This window comes from Sturnus vulgaris, chromosome 16, assembly GCF_052056855.1.
Source record: "Sturnus vulgaris isolate bStuVul1 chromosome 16, bStuVul1.hap1, whole genome shotgun sequence".
In the NCBI taxonomy this organism is placed as follows: Eukaryota; Metazoa; Chordata; class Aves; order Passeriformes; family Sturnidae; genus Sturnus; species Sturnus vulgaris.
Genome location: NC_142258.1, coordinates 14090580 through 14112983, shown reverse-complemented (window position 1 = coordinate 14112983; position 22404 = coordinate 14090580). Strand labels below are relative to the sequence as shown.

General features: G+C 43.9%; 1 protein-coding gene across 5 annotated transcripts in view; it reads left to right on the top strand.

Moving 5' to 3' along the window:
- The first annotated feature begins 568 nt into the window (after nt 1-568).
- CREBBP (CREB binding lysine acetyltransferase) overlaps nt 569-22404 on the top strand; it is a 96232-nt gene continuing 74396 nt past the window's right edge. For 3 of the 5 annotated variants that reach the window (XM_088174585.1, XM_014892124.2, XM_088174584.1), the window contains exons 1-2: nt 570-1052; nt 14499-15211. In XM_088174585.1, coding sequence (XP_088030711.1) covers nt 968-1052; nt 14499-15211 — 798 coding nt within the window. In that variant the 5' untranslated portion in view covers nt 570-967. Of the gene's footprint in view, nt 1053-14498; nt 15212-22404 lie in introns of all 5 variants that reach the window. The other 2 variants (XM_088174586.1, XM_014892127.2) reach the window with 2 other exon arrangements.

The window sequence follows — 22404 nt, the reverse complement described above, 5'->3', positions numbered from 1 at the left end:
GAGCGCACGGCACCCCAGGCACGGTGTGTGGGGCGGGGTCGCCACCCCCGAGCCCCTCAGCGGAGCAACTGAGGACGGCGCCGGGCGCTTCCGGCGCCGCGCGCGCCTTTCCGGCAGGGCGGGGCCGCGCCGCGAGCGCGGTGACGCAGCGCGCAGGCCCCGCCTCCGCCCCGCCCCCGAGGGCTCTGGAAAAGAGAAGAGAAAAAAAAACTTTTTTTTTTAATTGAGGAATCAACAGCCGCCATCTTGTCGCGGAGCCGGAGCGCGGCGCGGGCGGAGCGGGCCGGGCCGGGCCGGGCCGGGGCAGCGGGGCCGCCCCGCCGCCGCACGGGGCAGCCGCGCCGAGCGCCGCCGACGCGCACAGGGGGCTCGAGCCAGCGGGGCGCAGCCGCCCGGAGCCAACCGACCGCCGCCGCCGCCACCGGGAGCCGCCGCCGCCGCCGCGCCGCGCTCATTGTTTTGGGGCGTTTTTGGGGGGTCGGCGCGTTTTTCCGCTTTTTGGTGATTTTTTTTCCTTTTTTTTAATTTTTGTTCCCCCCCCCCCCCGCTCCCTTCTCTTCTCCTCCCCCCCCTCCTCCCTCCCCTACCTCGGCCGCGGGCGGGCGGCGGGCGGGGGCCGGGGCGAAGCCGCCGCCGCGGAGGGGAGGGGACGGGGCGAGGCGAGGGGAGCGTGTGGGGGGGCGGAATGCGCCCCGAGTGACGGCCTGAGCCGCCATCCGGGCACCGCGGCGGGGGGAGCGCCCGGGAGGAGCGCGGCCGGCAGGGAGGGGGCGCTGGGCCCTTCGCTCCCCGCCCCGAGCCCTCCTCCCTGCGGCCTGCGGCGGCCCGGCATGGGGGAGCGGGGGCGGCCGGCCGGGCACTGAGCGGCGCTGTTGGGTTCCCGTGCGGCGGAGGAGCGGGGACAGCGAGCTTGGCCCCCCCCGAGCACCCCCCGACAACGATCACCGGCTCCGCCGCTTCGGCCACCATGGCGGAGAACTTACTCGACGGGCCGCCCAACCCCAAGCGAGCCAAGCTCAACTCGCCGGGCTTCTCCGCCAGCGATAGCACAGGTAAGGCCGCGGGGGTGGCTCGGGCGGGGCTCTACGGCGGTTCTCCCCCCCCACCCCCTCCGCCCCTACCGCCCCGCCGGAGGGGGGGCCTGGGGGGACCGCCCGCCCTGCCGCGGTTCCTGGCGGGGGTGGGTTGGGCCTCCTGCAGTCGAAGTTACCGGGCGGGACCCGTACGCCAAGTACCGTCCCGGCTATAAATAGCGGTTGGAAAGAGACGTTTTTTGAGTTGGGTTTCCCTTCTTTTCATCCGTCATCTTCGTTTTTAGTGCCTCGGTGTGGGTGATGGGGGTGCACAGGTGAGTGGGGTGCTGGTAGGGAAGGAGAAGGGCAAGGCACGCGAAGCACGGACCATCCTGCTTATTGTACAATCACGGAATAGTTCGGGTTGGAAGGGACCTTAAAGCCCGTCTTGTTCCATCTCCTGCCAAGGAGAACACCTTCCACTGTCTCAGGTTGCTCCAAGCTCTGTCCAGCCTGGCCTTGGACACTTCCAGGGATGGGGCAGCCACAGCTTCTCTCGGCACCCTGTGCCAGGGCCTCACTACCGTCAAAAGAAGGAATTTCTCCCCAGTACCAAATCTAAATCTACCCTCCCTCAGCTTAAAGCTGAAGGTGCCTTCTTGGAGGGGTAGTCGAGGTTTCTGTGTACTCCTTAAACCCCACAGATTACCCACAATTAATAGCCCTATACAGGCGTTTTCACTGTGCCCCTGTGTGTGACACACTACGGAATAAAAACTCCTTAATAGCTTTTTAGTCGTAGAATGATTTGGGTTGGAAAGTACCTTGAAGACCATCTCGTTCTACCCTCCAGTTAATCGTGCTTTCTTTTTACCTCCCAACCTGTGACCGAGGCATTTAAGGCATTTGGCTTAAACTGTTTCAAGCATTTTTCGTTTAAACCCCGAACGATTTGCAGATAATTGAAGTTGTGGGGTTGCTCGTATGCCGAAATGCCCGGCAGCCTGGCAGTCACTGCGACTTGCCTGTGTCGTGTAGTGTCTCTGGCGTGCCTTTTTCTTCAATTGTGATGGGTTTGTAGATAATAAAACGCATCAAAATGTCTCATTTCCAGCCAGCGTGTGCTCGTTGTAAATACACACGTGTGTTCACGAAAGCATGTGTGCCTGGACTGGCCTCTCTCGGTGTTCCGACTCCTTCAATCCCTGAAAGAGTGGTTTCAGAAGAGCACAAAGTCTGTTGGACTTGAAATTCTGCTTTCAGAGATTAATGAATCTTGTGGAAGGGATAGTGATAAGTTAATCATGCTATGCCTGCTGTGTTTTCATAGACTGAAAAAAAAATATTACTATAATTGAGCTGATAAATTCTGTGGGTTTTTTCGTCTTGCCCAATCTGCATTTGGCAACAGTTTACAGATGCTTCGGTCCTTTAGGGTTTTTTTATGGAAACCTTTTCTTCTCAGCCTGCAAATAAATTAAATAAGCGAGGAAGAAACAGTATCTGATAAGAATTGTCAAGGAATATCTAGGTGAGGTGTGTGATTGAGCCGTGTTAATCCCCTGTGTGGAAGCGCTGGAATATATAGAAGGCTGATACACAAGTTGCGGCGAAATGCTCTTTGTAACTCAGGGCAAATACAGTTTACAGCTCTTTAGTTCTTCAGCGAGACATTTTAGACTCTCCTGGTAGCCAGTGTCTTGGTTTGTGGGGTGTTTTTTTTTGTTTTATTTTTTTTCTTTCTTTTTTGAAGTTCACTTGGGCTGTTCTGGAATGCTTCAGTCTTAATTACGTCCTGTTCAGCAAGTTCTCGTGTGTCTCGGGGAGCTCTGTGTGCTGCTGGATGTGTGAACTGCAACATCTGCAGAAAGTTCTGCAGGGCTCAGGGGGCTGGGGGGCACTGGGGTGGCAAACCCCAAGTTGTATTCTGGACAAGTGTGTCCATGGAGTTCTGTCATCTTCCTGGTGTTCCACAGGCAAAAGTACCTCTCTGCCAAGGGTGCGGATCATGTTTGTGCGCTTAAAGAGAGGGTTGTTTTTAGGAAAAGCACTTCTAGGTTTGTTGCCAGCAGTTAATGCTGCTTGTTGAAGGATCGCTGAAGGTTTCTGTGCATTGTGGTAGGCGATCCAAAGTTTGAGTAGTGATCGCTGTCAAATGCTTGCTCCTGGAACTAAACCAAGCTGCTCCCTGGTGCTGGGGGTTAAATGGGAAAGTTCTCTTGCAACCTGGAAAGTTGCCTTTGTGATCGGGGAGATGGGTCTGAGGCTTTTTCCCCGGATGAGCAGTGAGTTGAACAGAATTGTGTTCTGTTGAACAGAGTTGCGATGGCAGTGGTAGCCCCACACTGCCGTGAGGGGGACGTGCTTTCACAGCTGCCGCCTTGGGCCTGGCTCAACAGTTCGGCTCAAGCCTGCAAATGCTCTCACCCGAGGCTCTGATGGCAGGCCTGAACACTGGGCAGAAAGCAACTGCTCTCCTCCTTGTTTATATTTCTCTTGATGCTTTGATGCGGTGATGTTAAGCAACTCCTTTTGTCAGGGTAAGTTTTAGCTGCCTTTAATCTTTCTGATAAAAATAGCTCCTCAGCTTACCGGGGCAAAGTTTGTGTCGCTGAAATTGTTCTGCTTACCTTCTGAAAATACAGCCTTTTCTGTTAAACCTAAGCAGCTAAATCCAGTGTCTGATCTCGCAGAAGGGCACAGAGATGAAAGGATAACAGAAATGGGTGCTGTGACCATCGTTAAGTTTCATGATAGTCCCATTTTGCAGTTGCCCCGCTGCTCTTTGTATCAATAAGGAAGGTTAAGACTCCTGGCTGTTAACTTCGCTTGCCGTTGCTGTGCTGTATTGAACGAGCTGACTCCTGTGGTAAAATGTCCGTGGGAAAGATTTTTCCTTGTCTAGCCAGGTAGGAGTAGTGCTTTTGTCTAATTACTGCTTTATTGGATACACAGGCGTTTTCATACCTAAACATTTGTCTTCTCTGTGGCTGTTGTGAGACGTTCTCATCCAGCACCACAGAATAAACAAGGGACTCCTACAAAAAGTAGAATTACAGTAACTTTACTTATGGTAGCGTGTTATTTCAGTGCTGAGCGTTGTGATTGTTTTGTTCATTGCTGGCGTTGGTCCTTTAGCAGAATATACAGAGACCTGGCGGCGTTCTCGAGCTGCTCTCGGGCTGGTTGGGAAAAACGTGCCTCAATGGAGCAGCAGCACAGCTGGAGGTGTTCAGGGGCCCCTGGACTGTGATCCCTTCTGCAGGTAGCTCGGTGAGGGTCTGGGTTTCACTAAAGTCATGCTTCTGTCTGCATTTATTGTGTTCTCTGCAGCTTCTGCTGCTGTGGTGCTGCACCAGTTCCAGGGACAACACAGCGTAATCTGGGCCAGAGCAGAGGTGTCCCTGAGGGCAGCAGGAGTTAACAAATTCCTAAAGTAGGTGAAATTGGGAAGAAGGTGAGATGAGCAGCTTCCAAAGTCCATTAGAGCTAGGTTTTCACTTCACACTTCCTTGTGTAGGGGTTTTTGTTGATTTTTGATTATTTTTCCTCTGTAACTTCTGATCCTGCACAGATTAAGCCGCGTGGCTGCTGCTGCAAAAGCTGTGGGCCAAGCTCCCTTGTAACTCCTGTTTTCTTCCCAGCTCATGTGTTGGCATCCAGGGCCCAGATTTTACACTAGGGGAAGGCTGGCCCTGTTGCACGTGCCTCCCTACGTGCTGAGATAAGTCGATCTCTGGCTGACTCCCAGCCAGCCACAGAACCTCGCAGAAGGGAGTTTTCGTGTGGATGCGCAGCCTGATTTGATCCTGCTCTCCTGCCAAAAATCAGATAGGTGTATTGCAGTGGATTTAGGTTTTAGTTTGAAAAGAGGTGGACAAAAGCAAAGTAGCTTAAGGAAAGACAGCAAGGTTTTCTAAGCTTGTGTTCACATTCTTAGCAGAGACTTCAGATGGAGTGACGTCTCGGTGATCTAAACCCAGATTTTGTTTGGGCACGTGAAAGCATTAGTATGGATGTTTTAAAGGGTTCATTCCTGTGTGGCCGAAAAGCTTCGTGGAAGCCTGTGTAATCGGTCTGCTCTTGTTTTGTATGATACCTGCAGCACTGGAGTGTCATCTGTGTGCTGTGGCAGTAAGAGTCACACTTCCACACACCCTTCCTTATTCACTCCCTGGAACGAGCAAAAGGATTAGGTGCACATGCTCTCATTTATAGCCAGATAATTTAGGGGAGCAATTCATTTTCTGAAAAGCTGTAGGTGAAGGAGTGTGCACAGTTGTAATTATTCCATGGGAATGTCATTTTTGTTTGTTTGTGTTTGTTTTTGTTGTTTGTTTGTTTTGTGGTACTTTTGCCCTAAGTATCTTGGATGGGAAAAACGAGGTGGGATATTTCGTGGCTATATTGTTTCTTGTGGAGTACTTCTTAGTTATATTGTTTAAAACTCACGGAACCGTGGGGGTGGTGGGTGGGAGAGGATGATGCCAAGCAAAATATTTACTTTGAGGTAGAAGTTTGATATAAACTGTTGAGTTTTTTTCACCTGAAGTGACTGACCTGCATAACTTGATACCAGCATTTGTGATCTGGGACAGGAGATTTGTGAGATTAGAAATGGGCTCATTTATAGAGTCTAGCACAGCTAATTCTTACCAGTTCTTGAGGCATTGCTGATAGCAGGGTATTGTGTACTTTCTCGATGTTTGTGGGCTTTTACAGGATTTTCCAAGGAGTTTGACACTCATGTCTGTGTGGGATGAAAAGTTGAGCAGATGATCTGCTACCCTCATCATATGTGACAATCCACAGTCCTACCATTTTGCCCATTCCTTTATTTTTTGATATTCATACTTTGATAATTGCACATGTACCAGGGACTTCAAACTTATTCCCCCTTCAGTGACTTAAAGTTAACTAGGAAAATACTGTCTTATGCTGTGGCATAGAGAAGCCTGCCAGCAGCAAGCAGGAATAGAGGCTGTGTGCTTGCTGTACTCCAGAGATCTCTTGGTAGCTTGTGAAATTATTCCCAGTTTTCTGCTGCAGATTATTCACTTTTTATTTTGGCTGGACATTGCTTGATGTCATCGTCCCGTGCCATTAATTATTTCTCCAGCAACATGCTGTGCTTTTTTATTATACCTACAGTTTCACATTAAAAACCCCCACATATTCTTAGTGCTTCTCTTTATTAGATATTTTATTTACTGTTGCTACCTGCTAAGAGAGAAGAACATGAAAAAAAACCCTCACCCTGTTAACAAGATACTGCAGGTTAACCTGTGAAATCAGGGTGGAGGGGGTAGTTGAAAAACCCAATTTGAAAAATTCTGGAGTTTGTTCTTATACAGTGAAAAAACATGAGGGATAACTTAGAAATCTGACACTTCCACCCTAATTTGGTTTACACTTTCAAGAATTTTTGCTTTGTAAATCTTCCTTTTAACATATGTGATGTTTTCCATCTGTCTTCTCAGATGTCTTAAGATACAGAGAGAACCTAAATTGTTTATTTGAAAACTCTTTAATAAAGATGCTTCGATAAATACTATTAAGTATTTTGCAGAATCATAAGTGTGAATTAAAAGAAAACTGCAACTTCTATTAGCAGTGATAATTACAACTCATAATCTAAATCTCTTAACGTACTCTTCCTTTCCTGCTTTCTTATTTGCTGCCATTGAGAAATCAGGATCTTATTTTTGACACTGGATAAATACAGTGTATTTGGTTTACAGTTTGTGTGTGGATATATTTTTATTTATACATCTGTAAGTCTGTAAAATAATCCCCCACTTCCCTGCAGGTCACTTTTAGTGCTGTGAAAGCTTCTTTGGGAAGACAGCATTGGGAAAAGCAGTCGTTCTTCCCTGGATGTCTGTTCCTCCCAATACCCCAGTCATTTTCCTGCTGTAGTTGGACACAGCAGAGATAGGAATCAGAGCTGGAGACCTCCTGCTGCAGAGTGAGAAGTAAAATGGGATTAGATTAAAATAAAATATTAGATTAAATTATTTATAAAAATAAAAATTAGATTGCAACCCCTGTCCGTGTGTGTCACCAGGAGAACACGAGCTGCTCTCTTGCTCTGCCCAGCTTTGCCACTACTTCAGTAGCTGGGTTAGTGGGTGTTGCTGATGACATCAGTTCTATGTCATCTCTTGTGAAGTGTCACCTCATGGAGAAATGGGATGGGGAAATTACCAAGTGGCTTGAGTTGAGTAAGTACTGAGTACGAGTCTGGCTTGGAATAGCTGTGAAGTTTTTTCCTAAGTTCATAAAGTCCCAAAAGGAAAGTATTAATGAAAATGGTTCAAAACAGTCTCATCTCACTGAAATCAGTGCTTTAAAGTAAAAGATTCATGAGGGAGTTGGGTTTTTTTGTATTGTCAGTTACAGTTAGAAGCTTTTTTAGACATAAATATACAAAAATGTTAGTTTTAAGTGCCAGCCTGCTGTTGCTTCCTCGTGTATGTTTGGTTTGTTTTTGGTTGTATGTCTTTGCACAGCTGAATTTGAGTTGCCAAGCAGAAGACAGTTAAATTTGGTATCACAAATAAGGAGGGAAAAGTGGCATTTTAAAGAATGGAATATGTACTTCCTGCAGCTTTTGTACATCACAGAGGAGACTCTAGGCTTGCCTGTTTCATAGTGAAGTTGTTTAGTTTTTTTTCCTTGTTTCATACTATTACTTCAAGTACGTATTTATGTATTTCAGTCTTTCCAGAACAGGCCTGTTCTGTGGTTCTGCTGAAGCTGTGTTAAGGTGGGAATTTTCATAGAAGGACTCGTGTGGCTGAAGGGAGCTCCTGAGCCAGAACTGAACTTGACTTCTCACCACTGACACTGTCATTGTGGGGAGCATGAGGGACTGAGCACTTCAAAATCTGAACCACCTGTGTTGGCAATATATTCACTAAGAGGTCTCTGGCCAGGGAATGTCACAGCTAAAGTTTATTTGTCAAGATAATTCGTGTCCTTGTGTGTTATGTGCTGATTGCAGGTGGGCAGTGAGGGTGGCACAGCCATAAGGGAAGCTGTGGGAGCCATCTCAAGGCAGACACTGGCTTGGTACAGACTGTGCATTTCATGCTGACTTAAGCAAGTGCCCATTACTAATTACCAGACTCTCAGATGATTCCTTTTAAAAGGGTCATTCTGAACTTAAATGTTCTGTCAGCTGTTAAATTTGGGCAAGAGGCACGATGTGTGTGTTTGTGATAGGATGAGAAGGCAGTCTCGCTTCTGTTAATGTGCTCCAAGAACCTTAAAGTATTTAATCTTCATCAGGATGATTTTGTGAATGAGAAGCTGATGTTCCCAGTGTGATGTCTCCCAGTCCATATGCAGATTGCTTCTTCTTCCTTCTGTCCCTTATGGTAAATAAATTTACTGAAGCCTTCTGGTCTGTAAGAGGGTTAGCCTGGTAGCCATGTGCACTGGGACAGTAGCCATGTGTGTCTTGTCGATGCTGCTGGGTGGGATTTAAGCTTATTCACAAGAGCCGACATGGCAACTGTGTCAAAATAGTGAAGATACCTTGGGAAACAATTAAGAGGAAGAATGGTTTTTGGGGAGGGGCAGAGGAAGGCAAAGGCAATCCATCATTTGCCATCTGATGCTTCTGAGGGCAAACCAGAGTGAGCACTCGGCTGCATCTGCCATGCATTTTGGGGTTACCTTGGCTTTATTCCCCTCTGGCCTCTGGGAAGAGATTAGAGACTAGCTTCTTATCTGAATATTTCTCATATTTGCTTCTTTATATAAACCTTAGTGCCAGGTGCAAGGGCCATTTAATGTGCTCTCATATACTACTTTGTAACTGATAGGGAAACGTTCAAGTAATATGTAATTTATTTTTATGAAAGGGTAGAATAATCCCTAAACCCACCAATTATTTCTGAAATAAACCAGTATCTCAGATTTTTCTAGATTTTTAACTTAGCTTGTGTTGTCACTATGAGCACAGCAAAAGAGAGATGGTGGAGACAACTTGGACAAGCACAGCAGGGAGAACCTTGAGGTTATGACATCATGATACAAAACACAGAAGTGGAGAAAGAGGCTGGGGACTAAACCTGGTGTGACGAGGAAGGATCTCAGTTTATACTACTCTCTTTTCATGGAGGTGAGGAGGACAGGGAGAGAACAGGTGGCTTTTCCTGTATGAGGTGGTAGTTGTTATCACACCTTAGTGGTGGCATAAAGGATGTGGATATGTGCATTTTCCCCATCCTGGCTCGTGTGTCTCCTGGTGGAGCTGGTGTCAGGAGCTGAGTCAGGAATACAGGTAGTATTGCAGTAGAGGTTAGAAGAGAACTGATTTTTTTCTTTCAGTTGTTTCATGATTTGTTTGTGTAACAAGCTTCAGTTTTAAAAAGTCACTTAATTGCTGAAGTCTTAGCAAAATGGGTTGGAGGAGATATTAGGAGCTGTCTCTAAAATCCCAGCCATAGGAAAGCGAGAGAGAAGGCAAGTGTTGAACCCATTTTCAAAAAGGGTTAAAAGACAATATAGTCAGCTCCAGACTGTTGAGCCTCCTATCCATCACTGGGAAGGTCATGGAGGAGCTGGAATGAGCTCAGTGAAGGGCTGCTCTGGAGATTGGGGGCTGGAGTTGTGTCCTTTGAGAGGAGGTGGAGGGCTGGGCTGCAGGCAGACCCGATGTCCCTTCCAACCCGAGTGCCTGTGGGCCTGTCAACAAGAGAGGGCTGTGATGATGAGTCCCAAGGATTTCAAAAGGTAAGGTTCATATCAACATAATTGAGTTGTGACCAGTCCAGTGACTTAGCAATGAGTGACCCAGACTATTCCTTTCTCATCCCCAGTGCAAGTAGTTTAAACGGTCAGGCAGGTAGAAATTTAGTTAAATATTCAAATCTCTTACTATTCAAGCCATAAATTGTTGAGACTCCTCCAGATCCTCGATGTTGGATCTCTCATTCCTTCTCACCATTCTCCACCTAGCCATCAGTGTCTTCTTAACCCAATGAGTCCCTAATCACCATCATTCTCAACCTGGTTGTTAAACATTGTGTTTGGAAGAAGTGATGCTACTCTGCTGAAAGTCAAGGCCAGATGCATGTCAGTTCCCAAGATTTCCATATCTTGTTAGGGAAAGACACAAATCTAGTTTCCTTCCCGGAAATTTTAGATTTTCCATGAATGAGTTAATTGTTCTATAATATTAAATGCAATAATTGTCTTTTGTGAAACAATAAATTACAGAATCCTCAAACCTTGAAAGGAAGTTGGAGTGGACGTGGTAATTGCTGACTGTGCCACACAGTGTGGCTATTGAGGGGAGCTACCTGACAGTGAATTTTAGGGAATGGCTGGAGCTCTGAACTGTTGAGGCTTTGTCTGCTGGGGTCTGGCATGATTGAAAGAAGCCTTACAAAACAAAATTGGGCTCACTGAAATGTAACAGCTATGTTGGCATGAAAGAAAGGCATGGTGAAAATAGTGCTTGTGTGGTGGACTTCAGTGTCTGCTCCATGCCACGAGCAGTCAGTTTGTGACAGGAAAACTCCCAGTCACGTCTCAGGCAAAGATTATGCTGTGAAAAATGAAACTGAATTTGATACTTCTCCTCCTTCTTGCTGTGAGATACATTTGAGATAATAAGACACATAATGAAACACCTTAGGATGTTTGTCACCTCTGCTGGCTGAGCTAAAGGGGAGAAAATGGTGACATTGAAACAAGTTAATTGATTGAATATGTATATTAGGGAAGTCTCCTGGTAACAGTCTCAAGCAGTTGTACAGATGAGAATGTTCTGACTTCAGGATGCAGCACAGTTTTGGGGTTTTTTTTCTTCTGAAAAGGCCTAGAAGGAAACAGAACTTTTTAATTCCAGTTGCTGAAAGTGTTGTCCAGAAAAGCAGAAAACTGTGACATTTAAGCTCATAAGACTGAAATTAGGAGAGAAAGTGTCTCAAGTGTGGTTATCTTCTATGTGTGAAAATAGCTGCTCAAAGAATGCAGAATGCTCAAATTGGAAAAGGAGCCCTTTGGAAAGAGTGGGGGTGTGGTACTTGCCTAGTGCTTTTCCATGCCTTCCAGAAAACATAATCTCTGGTTTTTTGGTGCTCTGCTGTTAAGAGGACGTTGGGGTTTATGTGACAGAGGTAATGAAAGGTGTGATGTTTAGGATCAGAGGTGCTGTGTTAGAGACAAGACACGACAAGGTGAATCTCCACAGCCTTAGTCAGCTCTGCTGCTTCCTGAGCACTGAATTAGAGCTATGTGCCTTATGGGTTTAGGGAATGTGTTTTCCTTTAAAATCCAGACCACTTCTCCTGCTCTGTGTGCTGGGTACCTGGCAGTCTGAGGATGGAGCAGGTTAAAGCTCCATGAGACTTCTCAGCAAAGGCCCCTGACCATTGCTTCAGGTGACTGCATGTAAGTAAAGGTAGAGGCATCCCTTGGTTTTTGGCCTCCTGGTAGCTGCCTTTGAGAAGCAGTTGAAGCATTGAGAATGGGATCAATTCTGTTCTTCTTATGAGGATGGAGGGACTGCAGTTGCTTTTCATTTCTCTGTCGGTAGAAATGGGCCGTGTTCTTATTATGGCAGATTTTTATATGTGTGTAAATATATTTATTCTTTTTATAACTGCCAAGACAATCTCTTATCTTTATGGATTTGTTGCAGACATGCTCAAGTAGATTTTTGTTTTCTGTTGTATTTTATAACCGTTGTAAAATGTGCCTTGTGTTGCTGTTTTTAATGTGCATGACTCTGATGAAATATAAAAGAAGATGATTAATCGTTGCATGAACAATTGAATTCTTGGTGAATTTTTACAGGACCATTGTGTTAAGTTGTTTACCTGCTTTTTATTTTCCTGCTGGCAGAGCTGTACATTTTCCATGTCTAACCTTAATGTACAGCCTTCTTACAGGAGCTTAGGAGTGGTAGATTACTTCAGGTTTTAAGTGGCAGTATTCCCAAATGCTTTCTTCACTCTTTTTTGTAAACTGCAAAAACATTTCCAGTTCTTGGCTCTGGCAAGACTGAGAGAGTCCAGCCAGCCAAGCAAAAAAACAAATTGAGCATTTATACTCCACCATCCCATTTTGAAATACAGCTGGAAAAAACTACTGTTTAAGCCACAGCTACATCTTCCCCCTTCATATTTTGTCTCTTCTTCTCTGCTCCTATCCCTGCACCCACACATCTATTGTCCATGAAATATGAACAGTTTTGGTGCAGAAGCTTGGAAGAACACATTTTTGTGGGATTTACACAAGTTGTGTGAGCAAGCACTGTAAAACTTTGAAGGTGGGGAGAGCTGGGGTGGTGAGAGCAGTTTAGCAAAGACAAAGCCTCAGCCCTGGCCCCTTGTCTCATCCTTGGTGATGGCTTTGGTCGGGCTCCAGCTGCAGCTGCCACCAGTGGCAGAGCCTCCCAGAGCCTCCCAGCATCCTGGGCTCAGGTAGGGAAATCTTGGAAGAGAAGAGAAAAAGAAGAACCAAAACGCACAGGAAGTGGCAGATTGCAGCATGGGCAGTGTGGAGAGGTTGTGTGGGAAAGAGGAGAGATGAAGTGATCACAGAGTCAAAGGTACACCAGGAATTTTTCTAGAAGACGAGCAGGAAAGATGAACTAAAGATCTGAAGGGAAAGGCAGCAAGTAAGAGCAATTAAAAGTACTTTAATGAACCTTGCTAAATGAAATGCTAGCTAGCTTGTTCCTTCCTTGGAAGGGAGCAGGGGCTCTGTTCTGAGCAGGGTGTATTTGTCACGGCCGACATCACGCAGTCCTGGAGGGATTATTGACTCCAGGAGGTGATGATGGCAGGCTGTGGATCCCTGAAGGACGTGGTGCTTTGAGCACCTCAAAACAGCCAGAATTTAATGTTTTTGTCTTTGTTTACTGTACTTGTTTGTGTAATTCACTAGTCATTGCAAGTCTGACCATTTTTATTAATTTTTCTTTGGTTAGGTTGAATTAAAATGCACATGCAGATGAAATGCATGATATTAAAGTGTTCTGAGAGGGCTTGGTGATGCATCTGTGCTTTGTGATACAGTTTATATGTTGCTTGAGGTTTGTTGTTTCTTTTCAATGTACCATCTTACATCATTTTTGCAGCCTGGGTCTTGCACCATCTTTTTGTGGTTGAAGAGCAAATTAAACTTTAAAACAATGAAGCTTTTGGAATATCCTTCTTTAGTAAAGAACTCTTCTTTGCTCTAACCTGGAAAAAATGTGACATGTTGCTCAGTGTGAAGGACTGGGGTTTGTCAGGGCTGGCTTAGGGGGCAAAATAAAGTTTTCACACATTTATGTTACTGTGAGAAGTGATTGTTTTAGTTCACATCCTTGGACTGGAAAACTCTTCCAAGATGTGCTGAATGTTTGAACAGCTACAGTGGTGTATTGAGGCTGGTCTGCTCAGATGTTTATAAATATTGCTGTATGTGCCTGTCCTTATGTCTTCAAATACATAACTTTTATTTTCACTTGGAAGTGCCTATATATAGTGAAGTAATGCTCTGGTTTTTAGTTGCATACTAAAGTAACCTTGTTACACAGATGCTGCTTGTCATGTGCAATAAAATATTTTAGTGAACCTGAGTTGGTCCTTTAAAGGAAAAAAAAAAAAGGCCCACCACTTTTTTATTAGACTGGATGTTGCAGCCAGGCAGAGCTGTTCCTTCAAGTGGCTTAATGAAGATTTGATTGATTTATTTTGCTCATCTGGAGAGTGTGTGGATTACCTCTGTCAATATTGGGCATGATAAACGAGGGCTGGGCACTTACAGAGCAATTTGAATTATTTGAGCTGTTCAGGAATTGAGCAGTGACTCGATTCAAGAGGCATTACAAGGAGAAAATGCCGAGTGCCTTTCGGGATCTTCTGAGGTAGCAGATCATGGTACAAATCAATGACTAGAAACTGATCTTAAATGTCTTTATATGTGAGACTGGGATCAAACTGCTGAGGAAATCATTGTTCTTCTTTGGTGAAGTTTTGAACCAGTGCTGGAAGATGTTCTTTGGCCACGTGCACACATAAATGACAGGGTTGAGGTAGAATTGCTGGCTGAAATGCGGTGGCTTGGGATTACAGAGGAGGTTGGAAAAGGTGATGTAATTGCTCTTTTGGGAGAGTAAATCAATAGGAAAAAAAAAGTCTGTTGTTATTTCTGCCCTCATCTTTTAGCCAAAACAAGGGAAATTTAAGCGTTAGATTAGATCATTGTGTTCATGCCACCTTAGTTTTCTTAAGCTTTGTTTCATCAAAATTCTTGCCAGAAAAGGTGTTTATGGGCCAGGGCTGTACCGTGCATGGTTGGCTCTGTGTGTGATGACTGCTCTGAAAGGCTCGGGAGTTCACCTCACTTCTTAGTCTTGGGTAAAGACATCCTGAATGCCTGTCATTGTTAACACTGTTACAAAGTAGCAAAGATAAATATTTTAGCTACTCCTTTGTCATGTTTTCTCACCCACGTTTCTGTTTTAACTTGTAGATTACGGATCTTTGTTTGACTTGGAAAATGATCTTCCTGATGAGCTGATCCCCAATGGCGAGTTGGGCCTTTTAAACAGCAGTGGGAACCTCGTTCCAGATGCGGCTTCCAAACACAAACAACTTTCTGAACTTCTGAGGGGAAGCGGCAGCTCTTCCTTAACCCCAGGAATTGGCAATGTGAACTCGAGCAGCCCCGTGCCGCAGGGGGTTGGTGCTCCGGTCCAAGGGCAGCCGAACAGCGCCAGCATCGGCAATCTGAGCGCCATGGGTAAGAGCCCTCTGAACCCGGGGGACTCCTCTGCTCCGGGCCTGGCCAAGCAAGCAGCCAGCACCTCTGGACCTACCACACCTGCATCCCAAACTCTGAACTCTCAAGCACAAAAACAAGTGGGAATGGTGACGAGCAGCCCTGCAACATCACAGACTGGACCTGGGATATGTATGAATACTAATTTCAGTCAGACACACCAGAGCCTTCTCAACAGTAATTCTGCTCACAGTTTAATGAATCAGCCTCAGCAAGGACAAGGGCAGGTAATGAATGGATCTCTTGGGGCAGCTGGAAGAGGAAGGGGAGCAGGAATGCAATATTCTGCCCCTGCCATGCAGGGGAATGCAGGCAGTGTGCTGGCAGAGACTTTAACCCAAGTATCTCCACAGATGGCTGGGCACACCGGGCTGAACACAGCACAGACAGGAGCAATTACTAAAGTATGTACATGCCATTTACTGTATTCTATTTATTGCACTTGTTTTTCTCCATGCAGGTGTTTAGGAAAGACAGTAGATCCTTTCCTGGGACAGAACTAAAGGATATGCTTTCTTGAGTCTGTAGTTACCCATTTCAGTCACCAGTGATATTGTGAAATGGAGATAATTGAAGCAGTACTTCTCATGTAATCAAAAATGAAAGCACTTGTTGAAAAAGACATCCTGGAAGCTAAAAGTTGGAGAGTATCTTAGCATGGTGAATTAGAAAAGAGTAGAATAATCCTGCAGAAAGGAAGCAGATGATTTCTCGTGTGCGGGACCTCAATTTAGCTGCCAGACAACACCATCTTCTAAAGCAATGTGAACACTTGGAGATTGAAGGGAGAGGTGTAGCACTTGCTCCTCTTGTCAAGGACCACTGTCAGCACCTGTGCAGCAAATGTTTTTTATATATGGAGGAACTGATCTGGAAACATCAAATTTCACATAGATTGGCCAAGCTAATGCAAATTGTGAAAGGCAAGAGCCTAATTTGGCAGCCATTGGGGATCAGGGCAGGGAATGTATGCCTGGGAGTATCTGCCTCTGTCAGGGGGGCACTGCTCTGGCTCCCTGCTTGATACAGTTACTGCTTTTTAGTTCTTTGTTTTCCAGGTGTGAGCTTAGAGCAGTGTTTTGGCTGCTGCTCCTCCTGCTCTGTGCCTTATCTCTTGTCTGGGTTGTTCTGGTACAGTTCCTTCATGAAACTTTGATGGCAAACCCACCATGTTCTGATATGTAGAAAAAGGTCAATTTTTATCTCTGATATTTTATCTATTCATACATCAGTAGCTGTTGTCACTGTAGTTTATTAACGTGTAAATGTTAATTTATTGATGTGTTAGTAATTTTTGAAAAAATTGCGTTTTCTGACATGAAAGTGTGTGTCCTGTACTCTGAAGAGGTGCTCACATCACTGTGGAGTACTATATAGTTAATTTATTTTTTTTTTAAATAAAAACCATCAAAAGCATTCTCTGCAGTGAAGAGATGCTTGTGCTTAAGGAAGAGATACTTGTGTTATGAGTGAAGGTCAGAGCATCTGAAAGTTGATATACGTGTTTTGGAGGCTGGAGACAGATAATTTTGTTATGTGGGAGCTGATTGGTCTGCACTGAAATAGAGTCAGCTTATCTTTCTTTTGTTTTCCTATTAAATTTGTGGGAAGAGTGAGGAATTTTATTTATCTGACTTATTTCTGTGAACTTACTCTGTGAAGTTCTTGGGAGTAGATTTTTCCTAGTCACTACTCAGTTTTATGTGAAACTACTATTTTTTCTATGTGAACCAACTAAAGTAGAACTACCCCAAAGCAAAAGACTTGCTGACAGTCTGTGTGAGCCTGGTGGGGGAGGTTCTGTGAGGTCTTGATTTATTTTAAACAAACCCACCTCTGGTAAAGAACAGGCCAGATCCTGGGCAAATTCCAGATTTCAAGGACTTCAGGCTTAGCCTGTTGCCAGCTGCAAATGGATTCACCAGCTCAGGAAAGGGACCCAGTTTACAGATGTGCAAGAAGCAAAGTAAAGTTGGTTTGAGCAAGGAATACGTTGGTAAAAAATAGTGGAAGGACTGTTTCACTGACAGTGCATAAGTGATAAAATGGTGCTTTGTTGAAGGTGCACTTAAAAGAAAATAATTTTTAAAACTTGGCCAAGTAAAACAGGAAAAGTGGTGTTTTCCAGGGTTCCATCTCTTGTTGAATAAGATGAAGCTTAAAAGCGTTGTGTTTCTTTAAAGAAGTTTTACTTTGTATACTTTTATTTTTCTTAGTCAAGAGACCAGGTGAGCTCAGTGTTTTACACAAAGATTTTGTGTTTCCATTTTGGAACAAATATTTGCTCCCCGAATTTTCTTGTGCCAAGCAGCAGTGTTCTCTGTTTTTGCCATTTTCCTTAGTTGGCATTTGAGGATTGGTATCATTTTCCAATCTCTCCCCATCCCCCAGTTTATTATCCTAATAGGATTATCAGCCATGATTGTGTCTTAGCTTTTTCTGATTGATGCTTCAGGAAAGCTTTTAAGAAAAGTAAAGAAACACTTCAGTAAGTTTGTCTGTTCTTCTGAAACTGAAATTTCTGCTGGAGGAAAATGTGGGTTAGTTTGTTTTTTTTACCTCCTGATTCCCTGGTGTTTACCACTTAATGTGTACAGCTTAAAAGATTTAAAGAGCTGTAATAAAAGTGGTGAGGCAGCTGATCTACCTAATAGTGAATGTGCCCAACTTGACTCAAAGGCTTGAAATGTAGCTGCCATTCTACTTGAAGAACTGTATCAAGGCTGGAAGGAAATTTTCTAGGTGATGAGTGTAGCAATATCCTAAGGGAAAGAAAGAGCTGTGAAATAAAAATGCAGAAAAAATACCTAAAAGAACTTTTTAAGGCAAGATCTTCTAATTCCATTAAAAATAAGTGATGTGCCTCTCTGACTAACCTTGTTCAAGTACAGCTCAGTAGCCCATTTTTCTCAATTCAGTGTGTTTATATGCAGTGTGGGGAACTCGTGACCCTTTGTGGTTTAGGACCAGTTTTGTTGGGCAAGACCTTGCTTCTGTGGTGGTTGGTTCTAATCCTTTTTTAGTATGTGACTAATCAATCCATTCCTTTTTCTGGTTTTGTTTCTTGTGGTGTGTTTATATAAGCATTCTTTCTATTAAGAGAAAAAGGAGGAAAAATATCTAGAATCTAGTCCCTTCACTTGATCTCAGAAATTGCAAGGACTCATTTCATCTGGATCATCATCAGCCATGATTGTTAATTTTGGTCTGGAGTTGCTATTTTAAGGCAGAACTGAGCAGGATGACTGAAGCTCATGTTCCTGTGCTTGCATGAGCCAAAGGTGGGGATAAACCTTACCCCTAACCTATTCAAACAGGAGTGGAAAATAACGAATTCCCAGTGTCAGGGAGCAAGAAGGTGCCCATATCAAGACAATTATTCTTCCATTGGCACGGAGAGATGAAAGTGAAATACTTCCTCAGTCTATAGAAATGTGAGCCAAGATTTCATATATTTCACATGATACTCTCAAAGATCTGTGATTTTGACTTGCTGAGATACCTGTAAAGCTCTGAGAAACCTTCTGTTCCATGATACTGTGTCTGTCTCTGCTCCCTTCACTGCCAGTGTCTTTTCCTGTAAGAATTTTGCTTGCAAATGTGGCTTTGTGGTCCTGTTTTCTTGGATGACACTACAAGGAGAATTTTTATTGGACTGGGTTGAAGTTCCTTAGGAAATCGGCTTTAAAGAGGAAAGGATTCATTTTTGAGCAATTATTACTTGATGGGAGTAGAGGAGCAGATCATCTTGTCACAGTCATTTCCAGCAGCAATAAACTGTCCTTTTGTGTTGTACCTTGTTTTTTGTTGAATCCATTAAGTCCAGAAAACGTGTTCAAACCATCTAGAACATCTTGCTAGAGCAGTTTTTTTTACAGGTTGTTGGTTGTTGGATGTGATAAGCAGTAGCAAAGCTCAGCAGATGGTCATTGCTTCCATGGGAATGAGCCCTTCATTGGAGACAGGCTCATGCCTGACACTGCTGTGGGAGCTCATCTTTCCCAAGTGAAGGAGATGAAACCTTCCTGTTCTTTGTGGCTGGTGAGGGCTTGAAGTTGTGCTTCTTTCCATGAGTTTTTAGAGAGTTTCTTGCTGAGATGCATCCCCCCTGTCCTAGTACAGCTGTCAAAGCCTGAGGAAAGTTAGAAGAAAATGTTGAGAAATTCCCATTTATTTTGTATGGTTCTCAAGCTTCCTTTTTGCCCTGTGTTAGCAGTTTTTCCTAACAGTGATTCCCCTAACTGGTGCTTATACTCTTTCCCTTAAGAAGTGGTGAAGTCCCATTCAGATGAGAGGACTTTGAGTGTTTTCCCTGTGTTTCCAAGCTATAATGCCTCCTCACACAATTCTGTAAAAGGAAGGACCTTTTCTTCAGTAACTTTAGAGTCCTATCACTCCAACAAGCATATTCTGGTACCCAGCAGCAGAAATGAAGGAAAAAATCTGGAGTTGTGCCATGGCTGATTAATCTGCAGAAGGCCTTGCTGTTAAGCTACAGTGAAGATACAGCTTGCTGGAGGCTCTTTCAAAGTATTTTTCTTTATAGAACCATTAAACCTACCTCAAGTTCAGCTTTCCTTCTGAAAGGCAGGCACAGTTTAATTAAACGTTATTGGGCTCTGTATGCCTTAGAAAAAAGATTAAATTGTTTGGTCAGACTGAACCTATAAAGAGATGAGAAGAAAATGGTTGTTTATTTTCATACCTAGTTATGAGGTTTACAACATTAATGGTTGCTTGGGGTTTTTTTTGGGATGCCTTTTTGAAGATTGAAGATTTCGAGTAACTTAAGTCTACCTGTTTTGAAAACCCTGAAGGAAAATGCTTATATTGATACGAAATAGAACCTGTGTACAGGGAGAAACTGATGGAAAAGCTGATTTGGCTGGCAGATCTTGCAGTGTGGTATTCCAGGAGGTAGCAGGGAGTTTAGATACAGAGTTCCAAGTGCTGTGTGCAAGCCGTGAGTTTTCCTTACCTCTGTGTATGTATTTAAGCCCCACTGGAAGTTGGTACCAGCAGTGGGATTGGCATCAAAACCTGAACAGACTCAAAACAATCACTAACTATGCAAAACTAGATCTGGTCTGCTGGATTTTTGCCTATGAGTGCAGAACAGTTTTTTCCTCTAAATGGTGTTGGCCTAATTTGTTTGGACAGTGCATGTTTTCAACTTTATTCCAGTCGGAATAGCCACATGGCAGTGTATGCTTCAGTAAGAGGAGATTCTGATTAAAGAGGAGGAGGAGCTTTTACCAGAAGTGAACTTCAGAAAACAGTAAAATAATTTTTAATTTATACCAAGAGAATAACCCTTTGTCTTGGGGCTTTTTAATGTTGAGCTATAAAAGAAGTGAATTTTGTTATTGTTGTTTCCAGGCAGGGTGTCTGTCTAATATTTGTGCCTTGAACAAGCACATTCACAGCTTTGCTCACTGAGTGGTGTTTTGATGTTGGAAATTAATCTTGAGTAAATTAAATACAATAATGAGCTGTGTTAAAGAGCAAGACTTACGTAGTGTATGTGGTTATGTTACTTGTCTCAGTGTTGTGAGGAAACTGTGGTAAGGAAAATTTGTGATGAGAAAAAATGAAGCCAACTATTTATTTAAACAGATCCCCCAGTTGCTCTTGCTGAGTACCAGATTTAGATACGCTTGCTGATTGTGAATTAAGTCAGCTGAAGATGTTCTCATTCCTTTGCAGCTCTGTGTGTTTTAGCAAACTGCTGGTGCTGTTTGTTTCTGTGGTGGCTCTCAATCTGTCTGAATTCTGCCTGAATTGTTTTAACATGACTTGCAGTTAATTTGCTTCTCATCCACGGAGTTGTCCGTGCTCAGCTGCCAAGCTGCCTGTCTCCTAGCAGACCATGCCTCTGGCAAACACCAGTAGCCAGTCCAAATCGTATTCCAAACAGTGCTGCTTCCCACTTCCAGGGGACTCCTAATAACGTTACAGACTCAACCGTAGCTGTTCTGTCCTCTGATGAATAAGGAGCACCAAAACAGCATTTTTACTGAGGAGAGACATATGTGTTTTTGTAATAATACAACAGGAGAATGTTATAAATACAGAAAAACACATAATAGCAAAACTCACTGAGTCGTAGTAAAATGAAAGTCTCCAAGGCAGTTTTGTTTTGAAACATGACCGTGGAAAGTGGTGCTCCACAGATGAGTTTGCTGATATGTCAAAGAGATTTAGTGACTTAAAAAGCTCACTTCCCACAACTGTTACTCCTGGCACCTGAAATCGAGTTGTTTCCTGTTTCTAGTAAATGAGTTAAGTCTTGTTTGCAGTTGTGCAATGTCATTGAAGATCTTTGCAGTGATAGTCACTTGGCTGGGGCTTCTGCAGGTATCAAGGTTCAGTTTGGCTCCGGGGCTGCAAGAAACAGGGCACTCAGCCTTGGTGGGGACAAACCAGAGCTCAGTTTCCTCTCCTCCTGCTTCACACCCAAAAGCCTCTCTGTGCACTTGCACTGGCTTATCAGCCAGCTGACAAAAATTAAGTGTTATGGGATCTCTTCAGAGCAGAATTGTGCCATTATCTTTTACTGTGATAACACACCACAAACATTTAAGGTTTTTGTCATCAGTTATATTAGTTAAAGTCTTGTAATTCTTCAGGTTTTGTTATTAGAGTGGGGTTTATTTCTAAGCAGTTTATCTGAAAGAAGGTTTTGGGAGTGAAAGTAACAGATCCATCAGTTCCTTTGGAAGCCATTGATTAAAAGCACGATTTACAGTGTTGTTTCAGGTTAGTCAAAATGACAGGAACTCCCAGGTCGTTACTGATAGATGTAACTGAGATGACGTCTTTGTAGTTTTCAGACTGCATTCACATATCCTTCTGCTGCTGTTTGTAGTTTGGGGTTTTTAATTCTCAGGTAAAAAATGACTCAAATGTTGGGAGGGAGGAAAAGCTGCCAACTGAAACGTTGGTGTGTAGAAGTTACGAAATGCCTGGTTCCTTCAGTCAGAAGGAAATGTCTTTGTCACAGTGATTTTCTTAATAGACTCTAATCATGCATGTAGATGTGATTTCACAGGAGCCTTTCTGATGAAAAGACCTTTTAGCTTGCCCTTACTTAAAAGATAAACTTAATATTTGTGCTTGACAGTGAGCTGTGATTACAATGGGAATCCTGTAATTGGAGGGACATACAGAAATCAAAGCAGGCTGTGTTATGGTCTGGAAACTAAATGCTGGTGGTCTGTTTCTTTAGAAAAAAGACAGTGCAGGAAACTTGGAAGATTACATAGAGTTTGATAAACTGTGTCAGCCTTCCTGAGAAATGGATCAGGAGTGGAAGCAGTGAAAGGAGGTGATTCTCCTATTTCAGCTTCCACAAGTGAAAAATATTTTGCTGAAGGAAAACAGGACACTTCAACCATCAGGCAAAAAATAAGATTATGTTGGAAAGTTGCACTTTGGAACTTTGAAATTCACTCATTTCCATATGGGGTTAAAATTTCAATACAAGAGGCTACACAAAGTATGCCCAAATCTACTTTGTAGCGAGCAGATTATTCTTCACCTTGATTAACATTTAAACCAGAAAAGATGTTTCAATGCACATTTCCCCTCCACATGT